The sequence below is a fragment of the Fundulus heteroclitus genome, chromosome 16 (genome assembly GCF_011125445.2).
Source record: "Fundulus heteroclitus isolate FHET01 chromosome 16, MU-UCD_Fhet_4.1, whole genome shotgun sequence".
In the NCBI taxonomy this organism is placed as follows: Eukaryota; Metazoa; Chordata; class Actinopteri; order Cyprinodontiformes; family Fundulidae; genus Fundulus; species Fundulus heteroclitus.
The window spans coordinates 9,197,186-9,218,111 of NC_046376.1; the positions used below are offsets into that span (position 1 = coordinate 9,197,186).

At 42.6% G+C, this 20,926-nt stretch overlaps 1 protein-coding gene across 1 annotated transcript in view; it reads right to left on the bottom strand.

Annotated features, from left to right (window-relative positions):
* Positions 1–20,926, bottom strand: part of setd1a (SET domain containing 1A, histone lysine methyltransferase) — a 48,294-nt gene that overhangs the window by 25,586 nt on the left and 1,782 nt on the right. The window contains exons 2-15 of the mRNA XM_036147739.1: positions 20,550–20,694; positions 20,361–20,459; positions 18,628–18,898; positions 18,379–18,509; positions 14,905–15,161; positions 12,345–13,983; positions 7,056–8,045; positions 5,018–5,185; positions 3,928–4,003; positions 3,704–3,846; positions 3,428–3,464; positions 3,159–3,351; positions 2,338–2,381; positions 577–1,862 (exon numbers count right to left, since the gene is read on the bottom strand). Coding sequence (XP_036003632.1) covers positions 577–1,862; positions 2,338–2,381; positions 3,159–3,351; positions 3,428–3,464; positions 3,704–3,846; positions 3,928–4,003; positions 5,018–5,185; positions 7,056–8,045; positions 12,345–13,983; positions 14,905–15,161; positions 18,379–18,509; positions 18,628–18,898; positions 20,361–20,459; positions 20,550–20,687 — 5,472 coding nt within the window. The 5' untranslated portion in view covers positions 20,688–20,694. The remainder of the gene's footprint in view (positions 1–576; positions 1,863–2,337; positions 2,382–3,158; positions 3,352–3,427; positions 3,465–3,703; positions 3,847–3,927; positions 4,004–5,017; positions 5,186–7,055; positions 8,046–12,344; positions 13,984–14,904; positions 15,162–18,378; positions 18,510–18,627; positions 18,899–20,360; positions 20,460–20,549; positions 20,695–20,926) is intronic.

Consider the following 20,926-nt stretch of genomic DNA (forward strand, 5'->3'; position numbering starts at 1 on the left):
TGACACACATCGCTGCCTCCCCGCCTGAAACCATCTCTTCTTGTCACACTGCAAAAACGGATCTAAAAATAAGTAAAATGTTCTTAAAATTTGTGTTTTTGTCCTAGATTTGAGCAGGTAAATAATATTATCTGCCAATGGAATGAGTATCTTGACCCCTAAAATAAGATAATTAGACATCCTGCACTTGAAATAAGATAGTGGAGATGAGTTGCTCCTATTTTAAGTGCAAAAGTCTTATTCCATTGGCAGATCATCTTATTAACCTGCTCAAATCAAGGACAGATACACTCATTTTAAGAAAATATTACTAATTTTTAGTTCCGTTTTTGCAATGCAGAGGTCACGAATGACTCAAGGCCTCGCTGTAAAGATCATTAACTTCACTGTTTCTACATGGACGACACATGACATGTTCTGTTTTTTTTTGTTTCCGCTGGAAAACGCCCGCATGGCGTAACCAGAGATGGCAAGAAAACGTGCTGCCATTACGCAAAACGCTGACGGTGGATTTTAAAAAAAAATGACGTCACTGCCATCTCACACGGACATCCCTGTGAGCTGAAAACTACACACCTCTAGTTTACGCTTCCTCTGCTTCTTGCCGAGCTGTTCCTTCTGCTTTTTGGCGCGGTGGGGCTCGAGGTTCTCTTTGTCTCTTCGCTTCCTCTTCTCGCTCTTGTCCTGCTCGAGTTCTGAACCTTTGCCGACGTGACTCTTCCTCTTTGGCGACGGCGCCACAGCTGCCACCCGTCTGTCGTCGTCAGAGTCCCGGAGATCTCCCAATGGAGACAGGTACTCTCCTTTATCCACCCTGGACGGTACGGCCTCTCCGATAACCTCCTCCGGCGCCTCCAGCACTCCAGAAATAGAGTTGAGGTCTGGTGAGACCAGGACAGACGGATCTTGCCTGGAGGCGGTCTTTTTGGCGCTGGACGGTGCGGCGAGCACAGGAGGCCTGCAGTAGTTGTGCTCCAGAAGCACGACGACGCCTCCTGGGCTCATAACCAGAGCCAGGGATTCGGGGGAGAAGAGATCCCCTTCCATCTTCTGCTCCTCCGCCTCGTCGGACGTCTCCGTCTCCTCCGAGTCCCCGGCTTCAGGGTCCATTTTCAGGGCTACGTCTGCCAAGACACTCAGGTCGGCGGTGGAGGCGGAGGACAGCTGCAGGAGGCTTGCTCCCGCCTGCTCCCGGATCCTCAGCCTCTGCTCGTTGTCCTCTTCCTCCTCCTCTTCGTCGTCCTCCCTGACAGAGTGACAGGAGGAAGCAGAGATGCTGGGGGTCCGAGTTCGGCCCCTGGACCGTTTGTTGACCGGCGGCGGAGGGGCCTCCTCGAAGGCCATCCTACACATCGAGGCGTGGTCCAGCGGCAGGTTCTGCACAGTGCGACATACCATGACCGGCGGGGCGGGAGATCTGGGAGAGTCTTTGCCTGCGATTCGCTTGCCAGGGGATTTGACAGGCGTGGCTTGAGGGGAAACCAGCGCCGGCTTTTTGGACTCCTCGGCGTCTTGGGTCCTGCTCGGCGGGGGGACGATGAGGGCGTTGCCTTCGCCTGGCTTTGAGGCGAAGGGAAGAAGCTGGATGCCGTGACTGGGGCGAGTTGAAGGCGGCGGCGGCGGCGGCGTGAGAGCGACGGGAGAGTCCGCCGGCTTGTCGGGGGTGGGCGGAGCCTCGTTCGCCGTTTGCGTTGGCGACGGAGACGCAGCCGGCAGCGGAGCTCTGCTGTCGTTCTCATCCGTGGAGAACGAGACGGTCTTCCTGCGCTTCTTGAGAGGGGGAACGAAAGCGTTCGGAGACGACGGGCGCGGGGGCGACGAAGGCGCCGCCGTTATATCCGCTTTGCTTTCCTTTGTGACACCTAAAAAGGGAGTGAGATGGATATCAGAGGATTATCAAAAAATACAAAACAACCTCGGTGCAACTAACTTTATCTATTTATTCAATTCAATTCAATTTTATTGATATAGTGCCAAATCATGAAACATGTCATCTCAAGGCACTTTACAAAATCAAGTTCAATCATATTATACAGATTGGTCAAAAATGTCCTATATAAGGAAACCAGTTGATTGCATCAAAGTCCCGACAAGCAGCATTCACTCCTGGAGAACCGTAGAGCCACAGGGAGAGTCGTCTGCATTGTACATGGCTTTGCTGCAATCCCTCATACTGAGCAAGCATGAACCGACAGTGGGAAGAAAAACTCCCCATTAACGGGAAGGAAAACCTCCGGCAAATAATGTGGACACCAAAATAACCCCCGCCTTGATGCATTGCATTTCTATAAACTGCTTTTCCTGCTAAGTGCTTGGAGATAAGAACTGTTGACCAACCTTTTTTGATGTCCAAACTTGGAACAGCAGCTGCAATAATTTCCCTAAAAGAAAAGAACAGAACAAAAAATTTGACCAATAATTAAAGACTGAATTATAAAAAATAAAAAAAAATAAAAAAAAGAATCGGCCCAGAGCCTCTGGGCCGATTCTCCCATTTATTAACTCGCATTACCATCGTGACCCTACAGATTTCTATTTCATACCCGTAAATAAACATCTGTGTTTTTCAAACCATCCCATAAAAGTTTATTCGTAAGTGTTTTCATGAATTATGTAGCTCAACAGATATAATTTGATTCACCTGTATAGACTAGAGGCCAAAGGCAAAACCAGAACCAAAATAAATAAATAAATCTTTGTTTTGGTTGTGATCCTCATTTGGGCCATAAGCCTCTTAGTAAATATGGCAGATTATGATCCTTAATCATACCTGGAATATTTTTTTTTATTTAAATTTATTTATCTATCTATCTATCTATCTATCTATCTATCTATCTATATCACACACACATGATTTGATGTGTGTTTTTAATATTAGTAGGGCTGCAGGGATACAAATCTTATTTAAAGTGTAATTTGAGGGATATATATATATATATATATATATATATATATATATATATATATATATATATATATATATATATATATATATATATATATATATATATATATATATATCTGTCCATATAACCACTATTTATTTCAGTAGACTATGAACGGGTATAAATGTCTCCATGGCTGTTAGAAAAATGGCAAAAGGGGCAAAAAGAGCAGCAGCAAAACGATGCTTCCCAGAGTATCTGTAAACAATATACCTGTCGTCCTCTTTCTCGGTTGTGCTGTCCATCGTCGACTCGTCCATGGAGTCTGGATCTGCGCTTTCAGCCAGTTCTCCTTCCTCCACATCGTCGTCCTCCGAAGAGGATGAAGAGGACGATGCTGAGGAGGAAGAGCCTTCAGAGGACGAAGAGAGGCTCTCGTCATCGCTGTCACTACTGAGACCGTCGTCTACAACAGAAAATGTTCACGTTAAGCCAAAAAGCCCAAGGATGAACACTGAAGGGATGATGTGGTTGTGCTTTACCATCTGATTCCTTGTCACTTTCCACTTCTTCATCCTCCTGCCAATGAAAAGCACCGTTGGACGTGTATAAAAAAAAAAAAAAAAAAAACCCTGGTGAAATGCTGCCATCTAGCTAAAAACAGGAAATACTTCTGAAAATGTCAACACGTCTAAAACCGAGTTTGTAACTCATCAAAACTTTTGCATAAAACGTTTTTCTTTTGCCCATAATGCCCCAGGCTGATTTGAGGAGTGTGTCGCCGTCTTTCAGAACTAATTAAAACCAGTTTCTCGTACCTTTTCGCTCGAGGAGCCGTCAGACGTTTCCTCTCCCTCGCTGTCAAGCTCCCAGGGTTTACGACTTCTCGGCTTCTTTTTCCTCCTCTTGTTGTCCCTGTCGGCTGCGTGCCGGTCTGCTTCGGGCATCCTGCCGTCCGCAGCTGAAACCCACACATTAATTTAACAGCTGTTGAATCTATGACTATTAAGCCCCTGCTTTCAAAGGCGCAACGTCAACAAACCTTCGTCGTCTTCGTCTGGTGGAGTTGAAGGCCGAGGCCTCTTCAGGTCTCCCTCCTGAGGCTCTTTCCTTTTCACCTGCACCGTTAAACATTTGTTAATGAAAAAAAAAAGCAAATATATATGCTCCAATATTTCCAGCTATACTTTAAAGCTACAATAATTAATATTTCAGTCTGGGAACACTGTAGACTAGACGTCGCACACCTTCAGAAAGCAGTTTTTTTTAAATATATGATAAAATAATGTAGCGCATATGAGATATAGTTACCCTATATTATGTATTCCCTATATTTGGGCACTTATACTAACATTAATCAGATTTTTAAAAGAATTTAAATATCATGAAATGTTTGAATGTACTTTATTATAAACACCCAACACAGCCGGCTCCTTCCTGTCTGGCTGCGAAGCTGCTAGCCTCTCAGGAGGAAAGGAAAACTAGAGACGTCAGTCCTGTGTTGCCCATTTAGTGTCTTTGTTGCTATATTTACCAACTTTTCAGACCCCTAAAGTGTCTTTTTCAGTGTTAATGGCAACTTTGCTGAAAACAGCGATTGTTCTGGAGTGGAGGAGTAACCAGACAGCAGCGAGAGCAGCTATGAGGGTCCCCTACTTCCCTCAGCGCCGTCTCACAGGCACAACCCAGCTGCTGCTGAAAGTCAGAGCAAAGAGCGCAGAGAGCAGACCCACGCCAAAATGAATCATGCATGCACAAAAATGCTGGCCATCCCGCCCTGGAAATAAAGATGACGTAAATATAGTTTTAAAGGAGTCATTTTTATCGCTAAACCTGATGCACTAAAGTAATTCCCAGAATTTGATTCACACACAGCTTCTATCACTTAATAATTCACTTTGTGTTCTTCTGATAACTGTCTTGTGTTTTTGATTTATGCAGTGTGGATTCAGGCAATGGATTAAAACTCACAAATCACCTCATAAAAAGGTCATTTTTAGTTCCAAACACATTTAATCAGTTTTCTTAATCACTTTTTTTGCCTTGGCAACCCCCTCAGTTTTAACACTCTTAAAACGGAGAACAAAAACCCATTTTTAAGCAACAGCTGCAGGCCACCATAACACTTCTACCTTGAAGGAAGGTAATCGTAACGCTCCACGAAGAGAAAACCCCTCTAGGCCTCCGCTCTTCGCCCAATCCACAAGAGACATCAGAGGCTCCCGAGGACGGCTGACCTTCTCCTCCTTCTTCTCATCGTCCCGCAAGGCAGACACTCCCCTTACCATCGTCTGGAAAGGCTGGGAGAGAAAACAGTTGCTTTTAGGTACGGCAGTCGTCAATCCAGCTAATTGCAACAGGAATGATAATTGCAAAACAGATGAAAAATGTATTTGTGTAACAGATGAGATTGAGAGCCACTAATTTCAACCTACATCAAATTTCCAAAAGTTTTAAATCTAATTTTGGACATTAACTATATTTTTTTTAATTTTATTAAACAACAACATTGCTGAAGTTGGCTTTGGGTTATTTTAAAGTGTGACATCTAGTACAAACTATATCCGCTCTGTTTCAAAACCTACAACACTTGGACTCTGAACAGATGGTTCTACATTATATATAGATTATTTCGCCTGATACCTTTATTTTGTTGAAATTGGTCACTTTTTTTCTAGTTTTGAATAAGCTCATTTATATGTGGGTTATATGTTTGTGACTTGAAAACTAAAAAACCAACAATCGGTTGATTTGTTGTACCTAACGTCATGTTTTTGTCCAAAGACAAAAAGGAGATCCTCCTCCATGTAAATCGACGTAAAGAGCCCTAATTTTCTTCAAGATACTGGAATACAAGAATAAAGCCTGAGAATTTGAACACCATTGCCTAATCTGTTTTCTTTTAATCATATGCATTCACGTTTGCTAAATTAAAAGATCAAAATCCCCAATTTTCCAAACTTTTGAACCCCTGAATATCCTGTTTTCTTTGCCAGGCGCTGAGGATGAAGAAAAGTAAAGTAGGTAGGAAACCTGAGGATGGTTGGGCGACTAGGAACTAGGGCTGAACGATTTTGGAAAATAATCTAATTGCAATCATTTTTCTTAATATTGCGATTTAATGCGATTTTTTTTTCCAGTTTAATTATCATGTCTTTTTAAACATATACAAACAACAAATTATTTTGTTTCCTCGCTGTGCAGATTAGGTGCTAAAAGACCCACAGCATCTAAACTCAGAGCAGAAATGATTGCGTTCTGCCTACGATATATTTCAACCAAAAGTTGCAATTTTGACTTTTCTCTGCGTTAACCACAAGCAACAAAAATGGCGTCTAAATAAAGATGTTTGTAAACAAGGACTATTCAAAACAAGAACTTTTAATGTTTCTATTAATCAGAATATTATTCAAGAGAACAGCTTTTAGTTGATTTGGACATCAATCCTTGTTGAACATAAAGTGCAACCAACAAGCAAGTCTATGTATTAAACTGATTGACCTGTACTTCATGCTATGTACACTGCAAAAACAGAACTAAAAATAAGTTAAAATTTTCTTGAAATGAGTGTATTTGTACTTTATTTGAGCAGGTAAATAAGATAATCTGCCAGTGGAACAAGACTTTTGCACTTAAAATAGGAAGAACTTATCTGCATCAACTTATTTCAAGTGCATTATATCTAAATATCTTATTTTAGGGGTAAAATTACTCATTCCATTGGCAGATAATGTTATTTACCTGCTCAAATGAAGTACAAATACACTCATTTCAAGAAAATTTTAACTTATTTTTAGTTCTGTTTTTGCAGTGTATGATTATATAAACTCTAAAACAAGTAATAAAATTAGATTATCTCACTGCTATAACTGTCTTCCCTTCCATGTGGAGGCAAACCCACTTTAAACATTTTACTAACACCTAAAGGACGCGTCTAATTCCCTAATTGTTACATAGCCAAAAATTGCAGACTGCGATTTGGAAATTGCGCTTTTTTCAAATCGCGACTATATTGAAAATGCGATTAATTGTTCAGCCCTACTAGGAACCTTCTGAACTTTTTAGACATTTCTTCAAAACCTGGTGCAGCTCTCCTTTAAAGATGGATTAAAGCAAACAAGTGTCAAAGAATATAGAAAAAAAAAAAAAAAGGGACGTAAACCCCTTTACCTTGGCCTTGGTCTCCTTCCTGTCCCACCACTCATCGAAAGTGGCAAAGGCTACATTCTCCACCATCTTGCGGTTCAGGTCCCTCTGCATGATGTTCTTCATTTCCTGGATCAAAGAGGCCAGGACCATCTGAACCGTGGCTTCGTGTGGATTCTCCGCCAACATGGGCATCCCCTCCCCAGAAGCCGGGTACTCGTCTCCCTCCCCGGCCAGCATGGTGCCGTAGCCCGACGGGGGCATGTAGGACTGGAAGTGTGGAGGTATGACATGGGGTGGCCAGCCGGTGTGGGGATGGGCTATGCTGTGGTGCGGTGCGCTCGCTATCTGCGCGCTGTGCGGTTCGTGATAGGGATAGGACATATGGGGTGGCATGTACCTGTGGTCTTGGTCGTAATGAGCGCCTACCCCACTGCCCTCTTGGTCCATGTAGGGGTGGTGCGCGTGGGGCGGCGGCATAGAGTGAAGATGGTAGGACGCGTAGTCTCCGGTGGCAGCCTCGCCGGGGCCCGGCGTGCCATTGGATGAAGACATGCGCATTTGGTGCAGGCGACTTAACATGTGGGTTTGCATTTGGAAGGACATGGGGGTTCCACCGCTGTACTGGTTCATCAGCTCCATCGAGGTGGCGTAATCGTACATGTGGTGGGGAATCGGAGGAGGATACTCGGGGTGCAGCTCCATGTGAGGAAGAGGAGGGATCCCCGGCGGAGGCGGCGGCTGAAGGGAGTAGCCGGGCGGAGGAGGCGGCGGTAAATGGGGAGGGTAGGAGGGTATGGGGGGGTGCATGGAAGCGCCGAAGTGCTGTGACGAATCAGAAATGGGCGGCGGAGAGGACGAGGGGTCTGCCGTCTGCGAAAGTCCAGCTTGTGAGGAGGATGGGGTTGATCCTGAGGTGGCCGCTGGCTGATGAGCCGTCACCGTTGTTATGGTGGTCGCCTCCTGGTCGTCGTCAGAGATCTCCATGTCTTCGCCGGAAGAGTGAGGGGATGCCTGACAAGACAAAGAGATCGTAGTTTGGGAAGCCGCCCCACATGTTTATGAGCGTTCAGCAGTGAGAACGTCATTCAGGGAAAAATAAATCTCACTTCCACAAAAAAAAAAAAAAACCCAGAGAGAATAAAAAACATTTTCCTGGAATGAAAACAAAGCAGATTTTTCTTGCAGCTCTTTATATGCCTGAAATGCAGCAACTTATCCCCAAGAATGCATCCATACCGCTTCACTTTTTTCACATTTTTCACCTATTCTACACTTACAAGCGTGTTATCTCAGATTTACCCCAGTGAGCAGTTAGGTTGGCTTGACGTGTACACACGTACATAAATAGTTTAGCTGCGTATAGTTTGGCTGCGTAAAGTTCGGCTGCGTAACGTTCGGCTGCGTAACGTTCGGCTGCGTAACGTTCGGCTGCGTAACGTTCGGCTGCGTATAGTTTAGCTGCGTAAAGTTCAGCTGCGTAACGTTTAGCTGCGTAACGTTTAGCTGCGTAACGTTTAGCTGCGTAACGTTTAGCTGCGTATAGTTTAGCTGCGTAACGTTTAGCTGCGTAACGTTTAGCTGCGTATAGTTTAGCTGCGTAACGTTTAGCTGCGTAACGTTTAGCTGCGTAACGTTTAGCTGCGTAACGTTTAGCTGCGTAACGTTCAGCTGCGTAACGTTTAGCTGCATAACTTTTAGCTGCGTAACGTTTAGCTGCGTAACGTTTAGCGGCGTAACGTTTAGCGGCGTAACTTTTAGCGGCGTAACGTTTAGCTGCGTAACGTTTAGCGGCGTAACGTTTAGCTGCGTAACGTTTAGCTGCGTAACTTTTAGCTGCGTAACGTTTAGCTGCGTAACTTTTAGCTGCGTAACTTTTAGCTGCGTAACGTTTAGCTGCGTAACGTTTAGCTGCGTAACGTTTAGCTGCGTATAGTTTAGCTGCGTATAGTTTAGCTGCGTAACGTTTAGCTGCGTAACGTTTAGCTGCGTATAGTTTAGCTGCGTATAGTTTAGCTGCGTATAGTTCAGCTGCGCAAAGTTCAGCTGCGTAAAGTTCAGCTGCGTAACGTTTAGCTGCGTAACGTTTAGCTGCGTAACGTTTAGCTGCGTATAGTTTAGCTGCGTAACTTTTAGCTGCGTAACGTTTAGCTGCGTAACGTTTAGCTGCGTAACGTTTAGCTGCGTAACGTTTAGCTGCGTAACGTTTAGCTGCGTAACGTTTAGCTGCGTAACGTTTAGCTGCGTAACGTTTAGCTGCGTAACGTTTAGCTGCGTATAGTTTAGCTGCGTAACTTTTAGCTGCGTAACGTTTAGCTGCGTAACGTTTAGCTGCGTAACGTTTAGCTGCGTAACGTTTAGCTGCGTAACGTTTAGCTGCGTAACGTTTAGCTGCGTAACTTTTAGCTGCGTAACTTTTAGCTGCGTAACGTTTAGCTGCGTAACGTTTAGCTGCGTAACGTTTAGCTGCGTAACGTTTAGCTGCGTAACGTTAAGCTAAGTAAAGTTTAGCTGCGTATAGTTTAGCTGCGTAAAGCTTAGCTAAGTAAAGTTTAGCTAAGTTTAGCTATGTCAAGCTAAGCTGCGTAAAGTTGCGCTGCGTAAAGCTTAGCTAAGTAAAGTTTAGCTAAGTAAAGTTTAGCTAAGTAATGTTTAGCTAAGTTTAGCTATGTAAAGGACTGGAAAGAACCGTGCGTCTGCGCCATTTTTAAGCTCCGCTGCGGTCTCTGCAACTGGAGATGACCACTGAGATGCTTTACTGGATCGGACGTCACGTGACTACGGCATGACGTGCAGGCGCCATTACCATACATCGAGTCAGGGCTGCTGCAGAAGCAGAGATTGGTCCTTTTTAAAAGGCCAATAAACTTTTATAAGTAGAATGAAAAGCTGCTTTGATAGGTTGACATGAAGGTAAGTTAAATCTAATCGACATCAAATTTAGTTTGTGAGAAGGAAAAATAAGTAAAGATCAGCGACGTACACAGAGGTATGCCATGAAAAGTAGTACAGCATTTGTTTTACCTGTTTAATAAAGGTTAAATATAATACTATAATACAAGGATTGCAGTATTTGTCTTGCTTGCTCTATTATGAACAAATATAAGTTTTCAGCTGAACAGAACCTTATTTGTGTGTCTCTGCGCAGGAGAAAGCAGTGGGAGACTGTCCTCTGGGAGCTTCAGGGAGGCAGCTACACCCAAAAAGACTGAGCCACATCTACTGCGTGGATTGTTTGTTTAAAAAAAAAATTCAAGCAGGACCCCCAGACTGAGCATTTGGTTTCGCCCCAGGAGCGAGAGACGGGCGGAGACATTGTGAAACATCCCAGTGGCCAGTCCGCCTCTGATAACCCTCTTTTTTTTTGGCCTAGATTTGTTTAGAAAGCCCGAAACCAACAAACTGTGACACAATAACGCAGCTTGAGGTGTTAAAAAGAAACTGACAGCATGGCGATCTTTATAACACAGTCGGTTTACCAGCCAACACCATAACTGCACAGATCCCACACTGCTTATTGATTTGTGTTTAGGGAGAGTACATATACCATTGAAGATTTTCCCAACCTTAATTTGAGCCACATTTTATAATTAAGAAGAATTAAGATTGATACAACTGTTTTTTTTTGACAGATGTGCGCTCATTCTGCATTAGAACAGCATTGTTTTGCAGAGGAGACTTCATGCATAGCGATGGTGCAGATGGTGAACACCTTCTGTAGAGGCGGATACAGGATGTCCTATCCAGTAATAAATATATATATATATATATATATATATATATATATATATATATATATATATATATATATATATATATATATATATATATATTGTACATTAAAGTTCCCGAAACTGTGGATCATTAGCAGCGAGAAGCAGATCTCCAAATGTAATCAGAGCCGTAATTGTTCTCATGCTGCTATAATCTGGCTCAATCCTGGTTCCAGCTAAACTGTCGGAATAATATAATTATTCTCACTATGACAGTAGCGTTGGGAACAAAATAATAAATAAAATAATCATAAAATTTTATACATCAGGCGGTTTTTGTGCCGAAGGCGTCAAAGTTTCTCACTGCCGGAAACTTTTGGTATGAAAGCTGCACGCTTTTTTACGCATGAGGCCCTCAGACACCGTTTGGATTGGGAAACACATTTATATCGTGCTTTTATTTCAAATTTTTACCGGATTATCAAGAGTAAATAAACTGAATTTTATTGAATACTTGGCAGCTGGCTGTTACAAAACCAAAAGGTTTAGGAACAGGAATCCTATTCGTAAAGCTTTCATCTTAACTAAGAAATGATTTGAAATGCTAGTTTTGAAAGATTTATACATGCAGCCGGACTCCTTACACCATTTCTGATGCTTACTGAATACGTTCAAGACAGTTTACGATGATAAAGTAAACTGAAAATCGATGAAAGGTCCTGTTCTCCAGAACTGTCCTGGCCAGATTTATGCAGTTACATTAAAAAAAAAAATTTCTTTTGTGGTTTTGCCGTCAAGCAGACAGTAAATTGAAGAGATAATGCTCATTGGAAAATAGCAAATCATGAATTATGATAATAGAAATCCAGGTATTTATTATCCAAATGAGCAAAGTTAGGAGTAATTTGGCGTAAATCTAGCAGCTAGGTGACAGAAAAGTGCTTCCAAATAAAAATAAAATAATAATATGCTTTAATAAAAGCAAAGAAAGAAAACTACTTCCAAAGTGATCCTCGATTTCAGTGAAATATGCATCAATTAGTTGCACATTAAGACACTAAATTTTAATAAATAAAATCCTATAGAAATAATGAATTATTTTCACAAACAAAATAGGATTCAGTGACTGAAGTTTTTAATTTCTATTTTCCCATGTTTTATTTTGTTTCTACATTTAATTCCAACTTGCTTTTATTCGGTTTTATTTTCCTATGTTTTAATCATGTAAAAGCACTTTGCATTGTCTTTGTACTGAAATGTGCTATACTAATAAATTTGCCTTGACTTGCCAAATTGGCTGCATTAAGACCGTCAAAGGTTTGAGACAAGCTGCAATCGTTAAGTTTTTATTATTTTCCTTTAAGACTTTCTTGTAATCCTCATAAGTGATTTGAGTTGCTGCTCGTTTGGACCTCGTGTGTCTTTGAAATTAGACTAAAAATAAGACATTTTTTCTTCATTCACGTCAAAACGCTTGTTTTAGGAAAACCTTCTGAACAAAATCGCAGCTACAGACGAGATAAATTCATTTTGTTGTATAGATTTTTTTTCTCAGCCCTGGTGACCATAACGACCAGTTAACAGGAAGCCCGTATCGTACCTGAGTTTGCCCGTTAAAGGGAGGCGTGTGGGCTCCTGTCCGGACCCCTGCCTCGGCGGAGCCCGCCTGAGGAGCCTCCTGCTGCAGCGCTTCAGGCCCAGAGCTGTTAACCTGGGGCGGGGGTTCCTCTGGAGGTAAGATGTGGGGAGAATGGGCGGAGGAGAGCTGCGTTCCCGCCGTGAGTGCGGTCGGACTCTTCCTGCCTTCTCCTTTCCCCCGTTTTCTACCCCTGTGGCCATCTCTGTCTCTCTCCCCCTTCTTCCTGTGCTCCTTCTCTCCGCCGTCCCCTCCGTGTTCTTGCTCCCTTGCGGAATTGCTCCTCCGCTCCGCTCCCTCTTTACCCCGACCCCTCTGCCTCTCCTCTTTCCTGTCTTCCTCCTCCTCCTCGTCGGACGCGAGGAACGAAAACTTGGCCTTCTGCTCCTTCAGGAGCATCTCGATCCGGGAGTCCAGGCTGCTGCTGTGGTAGACGAACGGCAAGCTCTCGTTGGTGGAGTCCGGCTCCGGGGAGGAGTCCCGGTGCGGGGGCGGCGGGGAGCCGGACGCGGAGGAAAGATGGTGAGGGAGGGAGGCGGCGGAGGGAGAGTTGGAGGAAGACGCCATGTTGGGCTGGGACGGAGAGGAAGGTGGGGGCGTCTTGGGCGGGGCGGGCGGCGTGGAAGGACGGCGTTTGGGTTTCGTCCACTGGTCTTCGCGGGCAGGACTGTCCTGGTTAAAATCCAGCGATCCGAGCGTCTCAGCCACAGCTGCCGCGATAACAGAGGCTGGCGGGAGCGGTGGAGGAGGAGGAGGAGGAGGCGGAGGCAGCGCGCCGTGATGCTCGGCATGGTAGTCCTTATCGGCGCCGCCTGATGGCAGGGATCCTTTCTCGGCCGGACCGGTACCGGCGGAGCGGGCGGCGGGCTCCGGTCCCTGAGGAGGGGTCGGCGCGGGATCTTTGGAGGAGTACGCAGCGTAGGACGACGGCGGCGGAGACAAGCTGTTAGACGAGGAGCGGTACGAGTTGGAATTGTATCGGGGGTCCGAGCTGTTGGGGTAGTCGCCGTCTCGGTCTCGGTCCCGGTCGTGGCTGCTTCTCCTGCGGCTGCCGTGGTGGTTGTGCGAGTGGTGGTGGTTGCGGTGTCTCTGGTGGCCGGCGTCAGCCGTCCGAGAGCCCAGGCTGTCCCGCCGGTGGCCCCTGTCCTCCCTGCGGTCTGAATGGTGGTGGGAGTGATGGGAATGGTACTTCGAGGAAGAGTTCGAGTCTTGCTGGTGATGGTACGACGACCTCCTGGAGCCAACCGCCCCAGCGCCGTACCTCCCCGCTGCTTCCCGGTCCCTCTCCCTGTCCGACAGCGGAGGCTGGTCATACTGGTTGCACATGGGCGGGGGAGGCATCGAGGAGTGATGTGCCATGTGTGAGCCGGGTCCTCCAAGACTGGGGTAGGGGGGATAGCCTGGTGGCTCATTGGGACGGTATGGTGTGGTTGGCGGGTAGGAAGGACGACCGCGGTGGTAAAGCGACGCCTCCTGGTCCTCAGGGTAACGGGAAACCTTGTAGCCGCCGACAGATGAGACAGCAGAAGATGAGGATGAAGACGGCAACATGTCCTGAGGAGGGTAGCCGCTGCTCAGCGAGCCTGCGTTGTAGTTAGGATGCCTGCAAACAGAGAGATCGTTTAGAACAGGGGTGTCAAACATACGGCCCGCCGAACAGTTTAGTCCGGCTCGGTGGCTAAACGCATTATCATTATAAAGAAAATTTTTTAAAAAAATTTTTTATTTTTTTTTCCAGTGTCCTGTCTGGCAATGTGACAATAAGAATTGTTGTCTTAATGCCAAAAAGAGCTCATCAGATTTTACTTTCACAAGTGGAGCAGTACTGATTTTGCCATAGTGCTCCGCTTGATTTATGAATGTGAATAGTTTTATTATGATTCATGCGGGAAATATCTCAAATGATATGGACACTACAAGAGGAAAGGAAGAAGAAGAAGAAGAAAAAAAAAACAAAAAGGTGAAAGAAAGAGGAGATAAAAGGAAGAGAATGATAAAACAATTATTGAAAAAGAACATGTACTGTGTTTAATTGAAATTCCGCAGTTCCTATATTGTCCACGAGGGGCAGATAATTTTTATCTGTTTGATGTATTTTGTCATGCAGGACAGTGTTTTTAAGTTCCAAAAAATGTGAATAAATGTTTTTCAACATTGTACAATCACTGTGATCAGTTCTTATGCATAATGCACAAGTAAATGTTTAACTGAGTAAAAGTATTGTTGAAATTGTGCATACTGTTCTTATAAACGCTGAGGTTATTCATAATATATTGTGTAAAAGTGAAATTAATTTAATATAAAAATCAACAACAAGTCCACATTTATTAGTTCTATTTAATCTTGCAATGAGTTTACTCGTGTGGCCCTCTTGAGATCAGATTAAGCTGTATGCGGCCCCTAAACCAAAATTAGTTTGACACCCTTGGTTTAGAACATCACGTTTCAGTCGGAAATCGCAGCTTCTTTTATGAACCGGAAAAGACGCTGTCGATGATTTTCGGTCCTGACGATAAAACATCACCTGCTGCTGGAGTAGCCTGAGTCTTGTGAAAAGGGCGTCCCAGATCTGGAGCTGTAGGGAGTTCCTCCTCCGCCCCCCTGAGATGACGCGGAGGAGCCGGGGGTGTAGGGACCGGGTAGAGAAGATGGTGGCGTGTCGATACGCTGATCCCCAAAGCCCGTATCAGCAGAACACGGGGTCATGCTTCCCGAGGTGAGGGCTTGGACTCCTGCTGCCAAAACTGCGAGATCGGTGGAGAACCGACGTCGGATTTCCGTCTGCGATGAAGAACGACAACCGGATTTCAAATTAGAAACTACAAGACAGTAAAAATGATGCAAAACTGATGGCCAACTGGAATCATAGCAGCCATAAGCTACCGTTTCTGCCCCGTCCCAAACACTTTGGTCAACATCGGACTCCTGAAAACTCATCGACTTCAGACAAACACTGCATCTACTGCAGCTTTAAGAACACAACATCAGCACTTTGGTAAAAATAATAATACTTGTAATAATTGTTTTTGTCAATGGCTCAGTTTTTGTGATCAAAAAATCTAAATTTACCGCATTTTCTGGATTATAAAGCACACTTAAAATCCTGGTGCACCTTATTTATAAATACCGTTGTGCTTAATGACCGATTTCACGTGGTACAATTCTGTCAAAAATCTGTTAAAATAAGTAAGTATGATTTTGGTTAGCAACGAATGGATATTTGGAGCATTACGGTACACTGTGTCACTACATGATCGAACCCCTGAGCTCTTATTTAACTGCTCAAATCAAGAAAAAAATACACTAATTTGAAGAAACTTTTAGTTCAGTTTTTTAGTAGACAGTTGTTTTTTTTTTAGTTTAGTTCACTTTTAGTTCCCCTTTTGCAGCATGGAGCAATATTACACACTTGGGAAGAATAATGAATGCGCCTTATGGTCCGAAAAATAGTTTAAATACAAATTAAACTACCTGGAAAGCAGCCTTACTGGGGAGATCAACATTTTTAAAGTATTCAGAGAGATGTCCTGTATAAACTGTGCAATTCCTGTATAAACTGTATAAACTGTGCAATAAGCCTGTGCAATAGTCCTGTATAAACTGTATAATAACATATGTGCAATAACATATTTATACATAGGAGTGTACAGCATTGTATATTGTATATAGCTGTATAACTGTATCTAACTGATTCTACTTACCTACTTTGACACCTTCTTCTGACTTTTGACTATTGAGCCGATGGGACAAGTGAATTTCTCCACTGTGAGATCAATAAAGCTTATCTTATCTTATCTAAAGTCAGACAGATTAAGCAAATAATGCAAAGTCACCCAACCTGTAGCTGAATGTGCTGCTGTGGATGTTGCCGAGTTCAAATCTTTTCTGGAGCTGCACAAGTTATCAAATCCCAATCGCCGTCTTAATATTGGTGCATCGTCACAATCATAAAGGACTGCTTGGATGTTGGATTGTTTATTATTTAGGCAAGAAGATTTCCGGTGCCATGTAATACAACTTTGTTAGTTATTTAGTGAACTTGGAAGGATTAATATGACTGTGTTCATCTCATGTTCTCAGCTCATTCTCCGTTGCTTTAGAACCACCGCTATAAGGGAGAACTTTACTTTTGTAGACAGAAAAAGTGGCAAAGCATCTTTTCCCAAGCAGTTTTTCCACCAAAGCAACAGTAAACGACTTTAAACAAATAAAAAACATGAAAAATTATGAACGTAAAAGTAAGAAAGACATGAGAATTGATCCCACATTTACATCCGCCCTAATTCAAAATGATTTACTCTGAACAGAAACGTTAAAATCAGTTGATCTACAATACTTTGCAGAAGTTCTGCAGACTTTGAGGATGTTTGGTTTTAATGAGCTCCTCCTAATAAATCTTTCTCAGGAAAACAACGCTTGTCATGATCACATTGTTCAGTTTCCTCTGGAAAGTCAGACATTTACGATGCTTTGGAGGTTTTTTAAACAAATGCAACATGTGAAAAGAGGACAAAAGATACATTTTATTCTAAGAGCACTTTATAGCATAAATCTTAGTTATGAATTACACTGCCCATTGTCGCATTTTATTTTATTCATTCATTTTAATCCAACTTAAAATCTATTGTCTGTTATTTTTTCTCCTCGATAGGTATAACAGTTATCTTGTGTGGAAGTGTTTTCACCATTGTTGATACTAAATGAGCCAACTGCCTTTTCAGGATTTTAATTTCTCCTCTTGCTCGTTGCAACTGCTTTCAAAACATTAATACTGAGAAGTTATATGGCAAATAAAGAGAAAAACAGTGAGAAATCCTGTATTATTGTTCATTTCCACATGGAAATGATCTATCTTAGCGTTTGTGCAGCAGCAGGTTCCCTGATGGAGGCGCTAATGCCAGCTGAGTCCAACCTCCATTTTCTTGTGTAGTGAAGGACTGTTCACAGTTATCATTCAGCTCTGCAACTGTTCACGTCCTCTTTGAGCTCTCTTGGAGGTAAACATCCCAGCCGTGGTCGTTTTCCTCCGTTTCTCCTCTCACATGCAAAGCGCCTACATCCGCCTGAATGCACAGCAAGCGTTGCACGCCAAGGCGACGGGTTTCTTAAGAATCATTTCTTTAAATCAACTAATAGACTACAAGCTGTGAACTGTGGAGAGGTTGGCAGGTGAGGGGATGCTGCTAGAAGTCCCGGTACGCGCTGGAGGCTAGCAAAAAGTCCTGGTAGGCTGAAGGGTAAACTTTAAGTGTCTTATCTTTCTTTATACCAATCCCAATTACAGTTTTCATTATCATTTTCAAAAATATCCCAGTTGCATGTGTTATTGATATGGTGCAGTCCAAATCACCTCTCATGAAAAGTGTGGCCCACTGGGTGTAAAACGCCAGTCCAGGCCCTGTAGACGCATTCACAACTTTGTGTCATTTAGAAGCATTTTTGCCAAAACATTTGACTGAAGCATGTTTTAGAAATATATATTTTTTTAAAATCACTATTTGGATTTGCAAAGACAATTAGCTTTTATCTGTCTCGCAGCCAATAGTCTAAATAAACACAGCTGAACATGAATTTTGTGAATGATATAAAAAGCAAAGAGGAGAGGGCTGACACGGCCACTTAAAATTTACATCAGTGTCAGTGAAGCGTTCTGCTCAGGGGTAAACAAACTTGCTACAGAGAAACATTATTTTAAAAAATAAACTTGCTAAATTTATATTGGTCATGTTGCTCACTATATTTCCTGACTTGCAAAAAAAAAAAAGTTGCTAGTTTAGGTTCTTTTTGTTCTTTAAACCAGATCAGCATCATCACTACTAGTAATTTTTCTTTGCAGCTGTACTGGAACTGCTTAGATTAAAACAGGGGTAACATAATAATAATAATAATAATAATAATAATAATAATAATAATAATAATAATAATAATAGCAACCTAATATAAATAGTCCATTCCTGACTTATAGACACAGCTGATCATTTACTAACTGAAGTCATACCGTGTCCGTCTGTGGTTGAGCTGGGGTCTGAGACTGAACACTGTCTGTCAAAGCCTTCCCTCCAAGCGGCACCGTCTGGGGAGTGTAGGACCCATTTACTATCAGGTCATAGTACTTCTGCCTTTGTTGACCTGGAAAAAAAGAAGAAGAAATGCTTTATTAAGTATACCATTTGTGTTTGACTACTTCCAGTAACTTGGCTTAATGGCTCTACAACAGAGACCTCAAAGGAAGGGGTTTATTTTTTACCTTTTATATCTAGCTGAGCGTGAATCATGTTTCCCATGACGGAGGTGTTGTGCAAATGCTTGACTGTGTCCTTAGCTCCTCTTGTGCTGGTGAACAACACCCTGGCCAGACCCAAGTGCTTCCTGGTCTTCGGGTGAAACAGGATCTCCATCTCCTCCACTTCGCCAAACTTGGAACACATTTCTGCCAAGAAAGGCTCCTTGATGTTGTCATTGAGCCTGGCAAAGGTCACCTCTTTGAGGGGTATGGGACCCACGTAGAACTCGTCGAGCTGTGGCAAAAAAACAAAAAGACGACAAGGTCAGAGAAAAAGCCGAGAGAATCCGATCTCTGGAAGTCGCAGACACGGAACAGCTGATGTGCAGAAAGACGGCAGTTTTAGAATGATAATGTGCCAACTAGGGCTGAACAATTAATCACATTTTCAATATAATCGCGATTTAAAAAAAACGCAATTTCCAAATCGCAGAGTCTGCAATGTAACAATTAGGGAATTAGACACGTCCATTAGGTGTCGGTAAAATGTTTAAAGTGGGTTTGCCTCCACATGGAGGGGAAGACAGTTGCAGCAGTGAGATAATCTAATTGTATTACTTGTTTTAGAGTTTATATAAATCATACATAGCGTTAAGTACAGGTCAATCAGTTTAATACATAGACTTGCTTGTTGGTTGCACTTTATGTTCAACAAGGACTGATGTCCAAATCAACTAAAAGCTGTTCTCTTGAATAATATTCTGATTAATAGAAACATTAAAAGTTCTTGTTTTAAATAGTCCTTGTTTACAAACATCTTTATTTAGAGGCCATTTTTGTTGCTTGTGGTTAATGCAGAGAAAAGTCAAAATTGCAATTTTGGTTGAAATATATTGTAGGCAGAACGCAATAATTTCTGCTCTGAGTTTAGATGCTGTGGGTGTTTTAGCAACTAACCTGCACAGCGAGGAAACAAATTGATTTGTTGTTTGTATATGTTTAAAAAGACGTGATAAATTAAACTAGGGGAAGAAAAAAAAAAAAAAATCGCATTAAATCGCAATATTAAGAAAAAAAAAATCGCAATTAGATTATTTTCCAAAATCGTTCAGCCCTAGTGCCAACAAAGAGCGAAAATGCATCAAGCAAGACTGTTTTAACACAACCGCAAAGGATGGTAACTTACCATTTACCTTGTGAATAATAAAGTCATGCGATTACTTATTGAATTCAGAGTTCACTACGAGTCATTATAGCATGACATTCACCTAACACCACTGGCATTAAAAATATAACAAGACACGTTTTTAAAATGCAGTTAATACAATTATTTCTTAATACTTTAAGAAGTATCTGAAGCACGTATGCTGGTGTTCATCACACAAAAGTTGTAAGTCCATTGAATTCGTAAACTTCTCTGGGGTTCAAGTTATCCTTGCTTCTGTATTATTTGCCTACATCATTTCACTGCTGTTGCTAAGCAGCAAGCATTGAAATGTACGTCTAATTATTCACCTTTGCATTTGTTTCCCACGCAAGTAAACGTCTTAATTCTTCCGGTGGAAGTTTTCTCACCTTCAAATTTTTGCAGCTAGCAATGATACTTTAAAACTGATCATACGTCGGAGCAAAACTAAATTTAAAGTAACCATAATATGACACTGTCTTCCTATGAATAGTTCAAGCTCCAAACTACAGCAGGTTTTAACAGTTTTGAAAATGATTCCTAACCGGACCTTTAATACAAAGGAACCCACCTTGAACTTTGGCACTGGTAGGGACATCTCTGCATATCTGGACCATAATCTCCGGGGTCTAGGGTCCCGGATTTCTCCCACAGGGGGAAATCCAGAGTCCTAAACAAAAATAACGAGAAAAGGTGGCAAGTCTAAAATACAGCCTAAGACATGTGCGTTGTGAAGTCAATGCACTCTAATTTGACTTACTGGAACACTGAAATGCACTCCGTCATATCTGTAAACCTTCTGTGTAACTCGCCGAATGGCTGGGTCCTGGACGAGTTTGTAGCTTTTCCACTGCAAACTGACTGCTTTTTGTGATTCGGTCCCACTTTCTGGATCCATCCTATAACTGAGGAGGAAAGGGGAAACATTATAGCAAAGAGTCTTGAGCAAAATTCCATAATTTCCTGGCCATTTTAATTAGTAAGTACATTTATATTTAAAAGAAATTGTTTTACAAGGTGGTCAGCCTTTTTCTTCTGTATGACCCAAACAATACAAAAAACACACGACAGTAAGATTGCAGGGACAAAAACCCCTAAAACATTACCAGTTTTGCTGGGTTTATGATTTTTAATAAA